Source organism: Grammomys surdaster, unplaced genomic scaffold (genome assembly GCF_004785775.1).
Source record: "Grammomys surdaster isolate TR1022 unplaced genomic scaffold, NIH_TR_1.0 958, whole genome shotgun sequence".
NCBI lineage: Eukaryota > Metazoa > Chordata > Mammalia > Rodentia > Muridae > Grammomys > Grammomys surdaster.
The window spans coordinates 398,374-412,354 of record NW_021605377.1 but is presented as its reverse complement, the minus strand read 5'-3'; the positions used below and the strand labels follow the sequence as shown (position 1 = coordinate 412,354).

At 42.9% G+C, this 13,981-nt stretch overlaps 1 protein-coding gene across 1 annotated transcript in view; it reads left to right on the top strand.

The window, feature by feature from the left end:
• Window positions 1–13,981, top strand: part of Utp20 (UTP20 small subunit processome component) — an 82,552-nt gene that overhangs the window by 19,141 nt on the left and 49,430 nt on the right. Inside the window, exons 16-21 of the mRNA XM_028783101.1 lie at window positions 1,602–1,752; window positions 2,524–2,586; window positions 3,274–3,432; window positions 6,878–6,954; window positions 9,399–9,478; window positions 9,635–9,875. Of these exons, the coding sequence (XP_028638934.1) occupies window positions 1,602–1,752; window positions 2,524–2,586; window positions 3,274–3,432; window positions 6,878–6,954; window positions 9,399–9,478; window positions 9,635–9,875 (771 nt within the window). The remainder of the gene's footprint in view (window positions 1–1,601; window positions 1,753–2,523; window positions 2,587–3,273; window positions 3,433–6,877; window positions 6,955–9,398; window positions 9,479–9,634; window positions 9,876–13,981) is intronic.

Here is a 13,981-nt window from a genome sequence, read left to right as displayed (position 1 = left end):
GTCTTAACAATGAGTAAAATAGAAAAAGCTCCTGTTTGTGGGAAGTCTGGGATATAACAGAAATCTTTTTACCTAAATACAGTTACATGGGAAAATTAAGTGTTATTAGATCCTCCAACTAAAGTAATTTTTGACAGATTAAGTATTTTAAGTATACAATCATCTTTGCAAAGGAATATTTCAAAATATTCCTAGGGTTGGAGTTAAAAAGTTAAAATGTTCGCTGGTTTTTGTGTTTTGTTTTTTGTTTTGTTTTTTGAAATAGGATTTCTATACAGCCCTGAATCTCACTCTGTAGACCATGCTGGCCTTGAACTCAGAGAGATCCACCTTCCTCTGCCTCTCAAGTACTAAGAATAAAGGGTATGCATTATCATGTCCAGCCTAGGTGAATCTAAAAAAATTATTTTGTGGTGTGATAGAAACAAAGGCCTCATCTACTGTAGGCACCCACCCAGTGTTATTACCCTTTGCTTACCTCGTTAATGAGATACCTTTACATGCGTCTACATCTTGCTGTTCTGCCTCACAGTTTGGGGCCTGCATTTCCAAGAAACGTCCCCTGTTCTATTGTCTGTCTGCTGTGTGATGAAATGGTCCAGCGTAATTTTTCTACTTCAACCAGCTGCTGACTCTGGAAGTAGCACTCTGGTTCATTACTAAGCCTGTTGTGGTTTCTAGTAGGCTGAGGCCAGGGCTCTGGCTAAACAGTATGCAGTACATGAGGCAGCCCCCAGCAGAGTTCCTGCCCTGAATGCTAGTCATTCTGGGAAGGCCTACTCCTCTTACTGGAATAAAAGTCTGAGGTCCTTACAAGTCCCCTGCTGAGTCCTGACATCACTCATATTTCCTTGTTCACTTGGCCCTGTCAGAGTGTGTGTATCAGAGTGGTAGTCGAGCAGGTGTCAGAGAGGGCCTTGGTTTCACTCTTCTGCCTAGAATGCTTTTCCTTCAGATACCCTCATGTCCTCTTTTCTGCATTCTGTGACCGTCCTGTAACATTTTACCCACTGGTCCCTGCCATCTACTCTCTTGTTTCCTCTATAGCCTCCTTCCCCCGAATGCTTTTCTCCCCAGCATTTATCACTGTGCTACTGAGTAGTTTTTAGTGTACTGTGACTACCTTTTCCTAGAGTGTGAGTTTCAGGAGAATAAGAGCTTTGTCTTTGGTTTATTTTCTATCCAGTGTCTAGAAAAGTCACTGGCGTATGCCAGGCTTTCAGACCATGCCTGTGAATAAAATGGGCATATGGATGATCTGTGGCCTATCACAGTGCAGAGTTGAGGTATGGGCTGCACTTTCCTCCCTGGCTTAGTCCCTTGTAAACACTTGACAAATTTCACATGTGCTCTTTGGATGTCACTGCCACTCACAGCTGTGGATTGGGGTGGCAGCATCTGAGGTTCTAGTCCCGTCTCTTCCTCTGGCTAGCAGATTGTGTCTCAGCATATCAGTCACCTGGCGACCTCATCTATAAAATGATGATGGGTATCTCTGTAAAACTTGCAGCTGCTGCATTTTATATTTCCCTCATCAGCAGACATTTCTTAGTAACTTAGCAGTATGATGCAGTTTGACTCTCGTAAATATCTTGTTACAGAACATTTCCAATGGAGCCATCTGTGTTGCTGTTGGCCGATCTCTATTATCAGAGGCTAGCATTATGTGGATGTAAAGGGCCACTCTCTGAGGAGGCTTTAATGGAATTATTTCCCAAGTTACAAGCAAACATCTCATCTGGTGTCTCCAAGGTAATACTGTGTTGTAAGTTCAGCTCGTGATCACTCACTTCCTCATCAGGGTGTTGCTGTGGGTGATTTCCATCAGAGTGACGCTAAACACTTGCCACAGTCTGATCACAGCAAGCCTGGTTAGGATGATCAGTGTAGTGGACATTTTATGGACTAGAAAATTGTGCTTATATTAATAGGTGAACAACCTCTGTATGTCTTACAACTTAAAACTAGAGTGTGTTCTTGTGATATGCTGCTGTTCTCAAAAAGGTTTCAGACTTCAAAAAAGTAAACTTAAGCCAGGCATAGTAGTAGCGTGTATACCTCTAATCTCAGCACTTGGAGGCAGATCTGTTTAAGGCCAGCCTGGTCTACATAGTGAGGTCCAGGACAGTCAGGGCTGCATAGTAAGACCCTGTCTTGGAAAAAAGAAACAAAAAGAGAAGAAGAGAAAAAGAATTTTAGGTGGTTCCCCTGCTTATTCAAGTGTGTGGAATACCCACGTTGCTAAGGAATCTGAGCTGCGGTTGTAGTTGAATTGTATATAAGCGTAGTCAGGCCCTTGCATTTAATTACTGTCATAGCTGAAACAATGTTTATTGTGTATTGGGCAGCCTCACCCACTCAGTCTCTTACTATTTTTAATTCATTTACTGTTAGAATTAAGTATTGGTCATTATTGGATACGAAACAAGGACTAGAAAAGGCAGGCTTTGCACCGAGACAGTGCCTCGTGGACTTTGTGAACTTACACTAGGCAATCTGAAATCTCCCTTGTACTTTCTCTAGATTCGGCTTTTGACAATAAGGATCCTAAATCATTTTGACATCCGGCTTCCAGTTTCAATGGAGGTATTGTAATTATTAGAGTGGATAGTATAAAAAATCAAAACGTAACATATATATTATTTAATTTTTAAAGTAATATTTTTGCAGAAACTGTGTAAACATGTGATAAAAATTGGTATTTTTGAATTCATATTTTTGTCTCCCATCAAGTCTACTAAATGTTCTTTTAAGCCTCGTGGGTAGCAGACATGGTGAAGGCTCGTGCTGCCATGGGAGTTTCTATACTGGTGCCTCTGGTCTTACCTCTTTCCTTTGAAATTTAAATAGTCCCCACATTTAAAGTCCCACCAGTTCCTCTGTTGATGGAAGAACAGCCATTAACTTCTGGGCCACCTCTCCAACCTTGATCATTGTATTTTGAGACAGGGTTTCCCACTGAACCAGCTGGGCTGGTTGACCACTTGAGCTCTAAGGATCCACCCTTCTCCAGCATATTCTTGGTTGGACTTTTTGTTTGTTTTGTTGTTAAACCTTTCACCTGAGCATAGTGGTACACACATGTAATCCTAGCACTTGGAAGGCAAGAAGCAGGTATTTTCTGTAAGTTTGAGGTCAGCCACATAACAAGTTCCAAGCCAACCAGGGCTGTACAGTAAGACCCCATCTCACAAAACAAACCCTGTAGTCATGCTTCACGTTCCTTTTGGAATCAGAGTTCTGACCTGCCTTGGGTTTTATCTGGCTTTTCAGGATGATGGGCTCTCAGAGAGGCAGTCAGCCTTTGCTATATTACGCCAGGCTGAACTTGTGCCGGCAACTGTGAGCGACTACAGAGAGAAGCTTCTGCACTTGAGAAAGCTGAGGCATGACGTGGTGCAGGGGACGGTCCCTCAGGGACAACTGCAGGAGGTAATGGGCTCTGTCTTCTTTTCTTCCTTTCTTCTTTCCTTTAAAATTGTTTATTAAATTGTGTTTTAAATCTCATTTGGGAGGTAGTACCACATAGTTATCAACAATGAAAATATTCTTGTTACAAAGTAAAGCAAACCTTGCTTCTCTTCCCTGCTTCCAGTTAAGTCTTTCAGCCTATTAAATAGCATAGTGTCCTTTTGAGTATATGATGGTATGACACAGTGACTGTCATTCTTGTGTTGCTTTGCCTAGAAAGTGAGGCTTTGACACTATGTCAGCAGCCTGTTTCACTTTGGGTTTCTCTTGTGTTTCTTTCTTTCTTTCTTTTTTTAATTTCTTTTTTTTAATGATTTATTCATTTATTTTATGTACATGAATACACCATTGCTCTTTTCAGACACAACAGAAGAGGGCATCAGACCCTGTTACATATGATTGTGAGCCACCATGTGGTTGCTGGGAATTGAACTCAGGTGCTCTTAACCACTGAGCCATCTCTCCAGCCCTCTCTTGTGTCTCTTAACTAGTTATGGCACATGAACATTTTAAAGTATAAGACTACACTTGCAGAGAGAGCAGAGAGAGAGAGAGAGAGAGAGAGAGACCAAGAGACCAGTTTTATCGACAGAATAATTCAGGTTCTGTCCTTTAAAAGAAGCTATACAGGGTAGAGTGTGATTGGAGGGTGTGGGAGTAGTTTGCAGAAATATATCACATGAGAAACAGAACTGACTGCTGGCCCCTGGTATCCCCACAGCAATTTAAGTAGAGTACTCATGACCACCAAGGTGAAAGTCAGCAACACCATTTCCTTGTTTGTGAATTAGGCAAACAATAGTCTGTAGTCCACCATTGCTATAGGAACTGCATGAGCTAAATCTAAAATCCCAGTACAAAACTAGCTACCATCTAAGCACATTACAGTAGGTTTTAGGGGCTTAGCACTAATCTTTCATCCAGCATTGGCCAGCAATGACCAGGTGCTGGCCAGAGTCAAAAGCTCAGCCTCTGCCTTCAGTAAGACAGTGTCAAGGGCGAGGACTAGGGGACCCTCTATCCGTTCAAGAGTCTGGAAATTTCTAGAAGGGTGATGTTTGGCTGCATCTTGAAGGAGGTGGTAATGTCCCATTCCAGAGGAAGAATATGCAAAGGAAGTGAGATCTGACACGCATAGGTTATGCAGAGAGACTGCAAATGAATGTGGTCCCCAGGCTCCAGGGGATGCTGATACCACAGTCCATCTCTGATGGGATGTCACGGGTGTGCTCTCCTTCTCCCCCAGCCATCCTGCTGTCTGATGGGTGATCATTCTGCTGTTGATTACCTATAGATTCTGGTTGTTTCCCCTCTGGAAGGCACTCCCTAGATCATATATTCCTTGAGGACTTTAGGTCTTTAACTCATCATCTGAGCACAGTGCCCTGCTCCACTGAGTAGGTGTTCAGTGAAAATGGGTTTATAGAAGGAAGATTGTTCTGTTTGATCCCTACTGGGGACATAATCTTACAATTTTTTTTTTTTTTTTTTTTTGTTTGGTTTTTTGAGACAGGGTTTCTCTGTGTAGTCCTGGCTGTCCTGGAACTCACTCTGTAGACCAGACTGGCCTCAAACTCAGAAATCCACCCCCAAGTGCTAGGATTAAAGGCGTGCGCCACCACCACCCAGCTACAATTTTCTTTATTGGGATTTAAAAAAAAAAAAAAAGTATATGTTAAAACAACAAAATGAGTAAAAATAGTAATTTCTTGTTTTGTTTTATTTCATTCTAGGTAAAACCCATTGAAAGTAGACTAAGAAAACATGGTCCTTCCATATCAAGATCATTTCATGTTATTATGCTCTCTAACCACTGCTTTTCAAGGATTGGTGATAGCTAGCTAGGTTTTAGGATTCAGAGGACGGCCATAAACAAGTAACTATCAGAATAGCCACACTGTGTGCATGGCTGTAAAATATACAAAGAAAATTGTAAGAATAAAGTAGTTATCAGTGTTTAGCCTCATTTCTATCCTTTCCACATCAAGAAAGAACAAGTCATGTATTGCATTCTGGAAGTCTCTTCTTTGAGAAAGGATATTTTAAAAGCCAAGCATTGCTTCTTGTTGGATTTAGGCATGCCCAGAAGCATAGGGAATAGGAGGCAGCATATGATACTTTACAGAGAAGAAAACTGAGGCACAGTGAACTTCAGGTTTGCTCACGATCACGTAGCACCTAGTTAGAGGAACTGGGATTCAGCTGAGGTGTCATAGATTGTGCATAGTTCATGCTTTCCGCTGCTGCACACCCCTGCCTCAGGCCAGATAGCTCAAGTACTTCCATTCAGAACTGTAAAAGCAAGTTCGTGCTAATTAATAGTGTATGCACGAAACCAAATCAGCCTAGAAAAGAACAAGTTTTGTACTTTGTAATTCATAACATGCCTTTCCATTCATAAACCTTCCCATAGTAATCTCATTCAGTTCTCACAGCATCATGTGGGCAGCGTTAGGCCCTTTTTAGAAATGACTCCTTACGAGGGAGGATACTGTGTCAGGTTTGAAGCCAATATTCTTCACCACATTTATTCACGGTTGCAGAATATATTGTCTTTGCCTTTGGAAAGTCCATCGTGGACTCATTAGGAACAAGGGTGAGAAAGGCATTCCTCTTTCATCTAAGGTCGTTCTTTGCTGGTGTGAGCATTAGTGTTCTCTGCATTTCATTTGGAACAGGGATTACAGCCAGAACACCCCCAAATTTAAAATAAAACAAATAAGCTAAAAATTTTCCCCATGATGTCTAACCTGGAAAATGGAGTGTTGATAATACTGAATGCCAGGTAGAAGCTGACTGAGAAAGCTTTAGGACTCCTAGAGTCTCTGAAAGCAACAGGTCGGAACTCAGACAGCTAACCAGACACCTAATGGTGGCACAGGCCTTTCTTTAATCCTGAGATTGGAGAGGCAGAGACGGGTGGATTTTTGTGAGCTTGAACCAGCCTGGTCTACATTGTGAGTTCCAGGACAGCCAGAGCTATAAAAAGAGACACCATCATCCCCACCCACCAAAGCAAGAAAGAACGAACTGGGGCATCAGCAGGTATAGGAGGTTTCAGCCACTCTTCCTGTAACTTGGGGGTTTTGGTTTGTTTGGTTGGGTTTTGTTGTTGTCTATACTTTATTAATTAATGTGTGATGCTTTGGGTCATGATAGTGTTTATGATGGAATTTCCTTCCCAGTTGGACTTAGACTTTGTGAGCGAACATCTAGGATGAGCTTGCATACTGTGTTCTAATGAGTGTGACTAAGATTTTAGGAGCTAAAGAAAAATCATTACACACTAAATTTTAGCATCTTCCCAAACCCTGCTTTGTCCAAGGGGCATGCGCATTTGAGCGCTTCTCGTCTGACCTCTCCCTGCCTGTCACATGCTTACTAAACCAGTCTCTTGGACTTGCAGGTGCCACTCCGCTATCTGTTAGGCATGCTGTATGTCAACTTCAGTGCCCTCTGGGACCCTGTTATTGAGCTCATAAGGTAAGCGTGGGCTATGTGGATGTGGCCATTCACTTTAACTGATGCAGATGATGGGACCAGGGCCGGGCCTGTGTTCCATGTAGGTATGGTTTAAGTGCTTGGGTATCTGAGTCCTTTGTGAGACAACACGAGGAAGAAAAATAGAGATTCTCTCTAGTGCCTGTTTTTGTTTTTGTTTTTGTTTTTGTTTTTCAGTAGGCTAGCTATATAAATGTTTCTGTGCACTTAAATGACTGGAGGGTTTTCTTTTTACTTTATGACACTTTTATATGATCAAAAGATACATTGTGATAATTACATATTTTTATTTTTACATATTAAATCACTGAGCCATACTTTAAAAATAAGGACTTTTCAAAGTCCTACATACACACACACACCTGTGCGTACGTATACCTTTAACTTTTAACAAATGATTTTAATAGTCACAAAATAGCATATGCTGTGGCTGAGATAGAGAAATCTGTCCTTTTACAGATGTTTGTCCTTGAATCTTTCCTCTGGCTTTTTGTCAGACTGGAGCTATGTCATGTGCCCTGCCTTGCGATCCTCTTAGTTCTTACTTGACAGAATCAGAGGAAACAAATCCCTCTTCAATTTTGAACCAATTTGCCTGCTTTTTACTTCCTTTCAGAGCAATCAAACAAGGATAGTGAAAATAAATTGCTTTCGTCTTCAGACTGGTTTTGCGGGGGGTTGGGGGTTGGGGGGGGGTAACCTTCAAAAGATAGGAAGTGACATGTGTGTAATCAGTGGTCCATTATCACAAACGTTGCCTCCTAAGTCACTGAATGCTTTTAAAGTCTCCCTGTAGTGGTTCGGCTGTTTTACTACTGAGGACGATTTTGCATGTACAGTACACACCATGCATAGCTAGTGTCAGGTCTAGTGTCAAGTGAATGTTCATTAGCGGGAGGCCAGGTGTGCTCATGCACACTAGTAACCCCAGGGTTCAGGACATTAAAGCAGGGAGCCTCACAGATTTGAGGCTGGGCTACACACTGTCTTGTGAAAGAGGAGGACGGAGGAGATGGGAATGAGGAGGAAGGTAAGCGAGGGAGAGAAAGGGGATGGAAGATTTATGTCTAATAGAGGAAACTTGAGAATATTATTGTAAGGGCTTCAGGCTGTAGAAAAATAACCCTACATGATTCACTTCATGTCTCAGCATTAAGTTCTGAATAGTGTTTGAGACAGATTCTAAATACATATTCCTGGCTGGCCTAGAACTAGCTGTGAGGACCAGGCTGGGCTTCAACTAACACAGATCTCTCTACCTCCCGAGTGGTGACTTTGGAAGCGTGTGCCAGCACATCAGCTGAGAAACATTTCAAATAGTCAATGTTTATTTGAATTAGGAACAGAGAAATAGATATTCTTAACTAACTCCAGTGCAGTGGTTGTTTTCTCTCCAGCAAGTTCCTTTCCTTAATGGAACCTCCCTCACATACTGTCTAGCCTTCTTAACATTGTCAACCTGACGTAGTCCAGAGTCGCCTGAAGAGAGTCAGTGAGTAAGTTTCTTTATTGGGTTTGCCTGAGGACTTGTCTTGATTGATTTTAGTGTGGGAGCACCCAGCACACTGTGGGCAGCACAGCCCCTAGGTAGGTGCAAGGCAGCAAGCGGCGCTCCTCCGTGCTTTCTGCCACTAGCTTCCTGCTTTGAGACCTTGCCCTGACTTCCATCAATGAGTAGTGAGCTGAAGTGTAAGGCACATAATCATTTTCCTCCCCACCTTGCTTTTGGTTATGGTCTTTGTCACAGCAACAGAGAGGAAAAAGTGGAGAATATATCATGTTCCATTTTCGTTATTATGTCTTTAACATTAGTCTACTTAACTGGATATGGTAGTTCATGCCTAGCACTTGGTGGGGGAGCCAGCAGATTGTCAGTTTGGGACTTCATAATGGGTTCTAGACCAGCTTAGACTTCATAGAAAGGCTGAGTCAAAATATCATCAACAACAAAACTAAATAGTCTTACATGTATCTACTTACATTTTAAAAACTATCATGTAGTCTTTTATGACTGTGAAAATAATTTCTGTGCACTGACAAGGTGGTTTAGAAGGTAAAAGTTCTTCTGCACTTGTCTGATGACCTGAGTTCCTGAGTTCAATCCTTGGATCCTGCAGTAGGAGAGAACCTAACTCCCCAGATAATCTGATGACTCTATCCTCTGTACAGACACTGGTACATGTATGCCCCCACTCATTCGTGCACATCATATGCACAATTGAATAATGGTAAAATAAAATACATAGTCTGTGCAATGTAGGCAGTGTAAAAATAACAGACTTAACCTCATGTTGAAAATTAATCGAAATTAACATTTAGTTAATTCTAAATTAACTATTAATTTAGATTCTTTTACATTTTTCTAATGGGACATTTCACACTAAAGACCATGCTGTATCATGTATTTTATGATCTTTTTCTCTTAGTTCTCATGCCCATGGAATGGAAAACAAGCAATTCTGGAACGTCTGCTATGAACATCTGGAAAAGGCAGCTTCTCATGCCGGTATGAGCAGGAGTCTGGATGGGACACCCGTGTTGATTTGTTTGGTTTGATAAAGTTCTGAGATGGTGCTGTTTTCTTTGTGTTACTAGAACACACGTCCTGTCTTAAGGGGAAGTAGTGGTCTACAGGCATGAGGGTGACATTTCTCTCTTGCAGAGAAAGAACTGCAGAAGGATGTAAGAGACCAAGAGTCCACGGGAGATGAAAGTTGGGAGCAAACCCAGGAAGGAGACGTTGGTGCTCTTTACCAGCAGCAGTTAGCGTTGAAAACCAACTGTCGGGAACGACTGGACCATACCAACTTCCGATTCTTGCTTTGGCGAGCTTTGGCCAAGTTCCCAGAGAGAGTAGAGCCAAGGTCCAGGGAACTTTCCCCACTTTTCCTGAGATTCATCAAGTAAGTAGCCAGGACTCTGCTCCTGGCACAGTGTGAAGGTGAGGTGTCAGCCTCCCTACTGGCTGGGCACTCTGCATGTTTGTCATGCTCCAAACCATTATCATGTCTGCAAAGCACTTCCTCCTTCAGATACACACTAAGCTAGTTCTGTTCACCATTTAGTTAGATATGAATCAACATACAAACAGTGCTAGTAAAGATAGGTCATGTTACCACAAAGAAAGGGCCATGTTGAGTTTGATCAGTGTACAGAGGCCTTGCTGTTTCTTCCCTGTTCATTGTTTTCGTACTTGCCTAGGAGTGACATAATCGTGTCTGCTGTTTGGAGTCTCAGTGCTGAGGAATGTACTCTTGAAGAATAATAGGAGCTTTCTGAAGCCTTGTTTTGTTTTAAGTGTGTGAGTCTGGCAGTCTTGAGTGCTTTGAACAGATTGCTTTGAAAGGTTGTGTTGTGTAGAATAGCACTAAATAGTAAGCATATGTTCTGGTGTGCTTTGTCACATAAGAAGGAGGTATGGGGCTAGACTGAGCAGGACATAAGCCACAGCATGTCGAGCTTGTCCTGGGAACAGAAAGGAGATTTGGGTGACCCGTGTAGCGTGATCCAAGGAGAGAGTCAGGAGAGATCAGGGCAGGAAGTTAGCACTGGCCTTGTGAGAGTGAGGTGTTAGGCCTTCACTGTCAGAGAAGGCGGCAGTCTAAGCAGAAGCATGAAGGACTTGTCGTTGTTATAGATGTTGCTTTGAGAGTAGATTGTAGAATGGCAGCAGTGATGGAAGAGAGGTCAGTGGAAGAGATTACAGGCGTGAGCAAGGTTAGCTGGTGGCCTGACCAAGGCTGTAGAGTTAAGGATGGATCTTTAAAAACAATTCCAGTTTGAGAGGAAAAAAAAACTTTAAGAGGATTCTAATCAGATAAGCTTTCTGTGATTTGGAGGTTGTGTTGGTTGTGGGGATCAGAAAGGAGTGGGGAAAACTTAATCTCTGCCAAGCTTGTAACCTGAGCAACTAGGAGAGGAATGCAAAAGCTGCTGCTTTGTGAGGAAAATCAAGAATTCATTTGAATTTGTGTTAAGTTCAGGATACCAGGTAGATACCCAAGAAGAAAGGACAAGTAGGCATTAGGTTTAGAATGCTTACGTTCAAAGAAAAGGGATGGTGTGGAGGTAATAAATTGAGAATTTTCAGTAGCATTTAAAGCCATCTGACAGAATGGAGTCTGCGAGAGGGAGGGATTAGGTAGGGAAGACTTAGGAGGGCTAGTGTGAACCAGGAAAGGGGATCAGGAGAGGGAAATAGGAACAGGAGCAAGACGTGGATATGAACTTCCTAGCATGCCAACTTCCCATTTTCTCTCAAGAGGTAACATCACCTCCTAATTTAAGGATGAGTGTCTATGGGAGGGATAGTCAGTTGGATCAGAAAAACAGGTATTTCTGAGCTGTCAGTCGTATGTGGAAGAAGAGTTGAGCTTTGGCCTCAGAGGAGGCTGTACCCAGAGATACATGTAAACCTTAATGAGTTGCTTTGCTTACTCTGGATGGAAGCTTATCTGGATGAAGGGAGCTCTAGAGTCAGTGGGGAAGAAACGTGGACCCTGTGAGTCCCTGTAAGATGGAGACCGCTGACTGAGGGGGAATGTGGGCGGAGAGGGCGCTGCTGTTGATGCGTTCCTTACTCACGATTTCGACAGTGCACACACTGGTAGTGCTGTTCACAGTTACTCACGATTGCGACAGTGCACACACTGATAGTGCTGTTCACAAACGCTCAGGAAGGCCAGGGAAGGCAGGTGTCTCGATGCTCATCTTTAATCACAGCACTTGGAACCAGAAATAAGTGGATTTCTGAGTCGGAGGCCAGCTTGGTCTACACAGTGGGTTGGGTTAAGCAAGGATGCACAATGAGAGCTTGTCCTAAAGAGAGAGCCAGGAGCAGGGACGTTCATGCAGATGAGACAATGAGAGCCTGTCCTAAAGAGAGAGCCAGGAGCAGGGACGTTCGTGCAGACGAGACAGGCAGCAGGTCAGGTGGAAACATGTAAGGTCCTGTCTTAGTTAGGGTTGCAGTTGTGTCAGTGAAACGTGACCAAAAAGCCAGTTGGAAGCTTATACTTCCACATTGCTGTTCGTTATTATAGGAAGTCAGGACAGGAGCTCAAGCAGGGCAGGATCCTGGAGACAAGAGCTGATGCAGAGGCCCTGGAGGATGCTGCTTAAAGTTGTAGGCTCCAGTAAAAAAAAAGAAAAGCCAGATGCTTCCTTACTTCAAAAGGGAAAAATCAAGGCACTGTCACAGTCGAATCAAAGCAAAGTCAAACTCCAGCAGTCCAGTGTCTGAGATCCACTCCCGATCTTCTGGGATCCTACAAAGGGCTTGGGTCACTTCTCCAGCTCTGCTCTCTGTAGCACACACAGCTTGTCTTCTAGGCTTCCAGCTAGCTCCGCTACTGCTGCTGCTGGGAGCAGTCCCATGGTACTGGCATTTCTGAAACACTGGGGCTTCTGCTACATGGGCTTGCACTTTCACCAATAGGTTCTCTTCATGGTGCCAATCCTCAGCTGCTCTTCATGACCCCTTCATGCCTTCAAAACCAGTACCACCTGAGTGACTCTTACACACTACCATGGCTGGCTGCCAGCACCAGGTACAACATTGACTACTTCTGGAGCACAGTGAAACTCTCAGGAAGGAAGCACTTCCTGGAAGATTTCACCTCAGTGACGCTGGACTCCTTAATCACCTCTAATTTCTCAGCTCTAGCTAACCAGCAGCAATTGTCCTAGTAACGTAAAGGTTCCACTTCAGTGGTGGCTGGTCTCTTGATAATCATGGCTGATTCTTCAGTTCCAGCTGACCAGAACCACAGAATCTCAATTCAAAATAGCAACAGTCCTGAGAGAGCCATTCATTTTCCTCTGAAACTTCAGAAGTCAGGCCTCCATCTTCTGCACTATCCTGAACATTATCTGTCAAGCTTCTCAAGAACTTCCTACTGAACTTTAAACACTCAATGACTTTTCTAGCCCAAAATTCCAAAGTCCTTCCACAGTCCTCCCCAAAACGTGGTCAGGTCTGTCACAGTAATACCCCACACTCCTGGTGCCAGCTTCTGTCTTGTTGACACAAAACCTTCCCCTCATGAAAAAGGAGGTATCTGGTTTTTCTCTTGCATTGTGTAGGAGGTCTTAAAGGACATGGCCGCTATTTTGCAAGGTAGCTAGGGCTGTGCCCAGGAAAGTTGATTTTGGTGTTCATACACTATAAATGTCTCATTATATTAACTTTCAATAAATATTATCACCCTTTCATTTAATTAAGGATAAAGACCTTTCTGTAAAGATGCTATAGAGTGTAGGAACAGAAACAGGGCCTGTAGTAGGACTGGGTCACCCGTATTAGAGGAAGACTTAGCCTGCTATATATAACAGAACCTAGTGCTAATGTTAGGAGTAGGTGGCACCTTCTGTTCTATGTGCTTTTGGGTACTAGCTATTAAAAAACAAAACTTTGCCCATACGACTGAAACGAAGCATTGCCTTTTCTCTCTTTTCCTTAGTCTCACAGTTTAGGCATTTTATCTTTAATCCACTTTTCCATTGAGTCCTGTAAGTGATGAGAAACAGAAGTCTAGCTGCATTCTTTTGCACATGTACCACTTCCTGAAAAGATTACCCTTTCTTCAGAGATAAGAAGGCCGATTTCACTTCAGCTCAGAGTAGAGGTTTCAAATCTTTTCAACAATGAAATAATAGCGCAAACTATCTTCTACAGATAGTGATTGACTTGTCTGTGAGAGAGACTGAAGGAAAGAGAATACTAGTGTGGGGCTGGACAGATGGCTCAGTGGTTCAAAGCCCTAGCTGCTCTTATAAAAACCAGAGTACAGTTCCCAGCACCTATGTGGTGGTTCACAGCCATCTGTAACTTCAGCCCAGGGGATCCAATGCCCTCTTCTGCTGGTACCAGACACATGTACACATACATTCAGGCAAAGCATCCATCACATAGAATAAAATCATTTAAGAATACTAGTATAGAAGTATCTTGGCTAAAAAGCTGTGTGTGTGTGTGTGTGTGTGTGTGTGTGTGTGTGTGTGTGTGTGT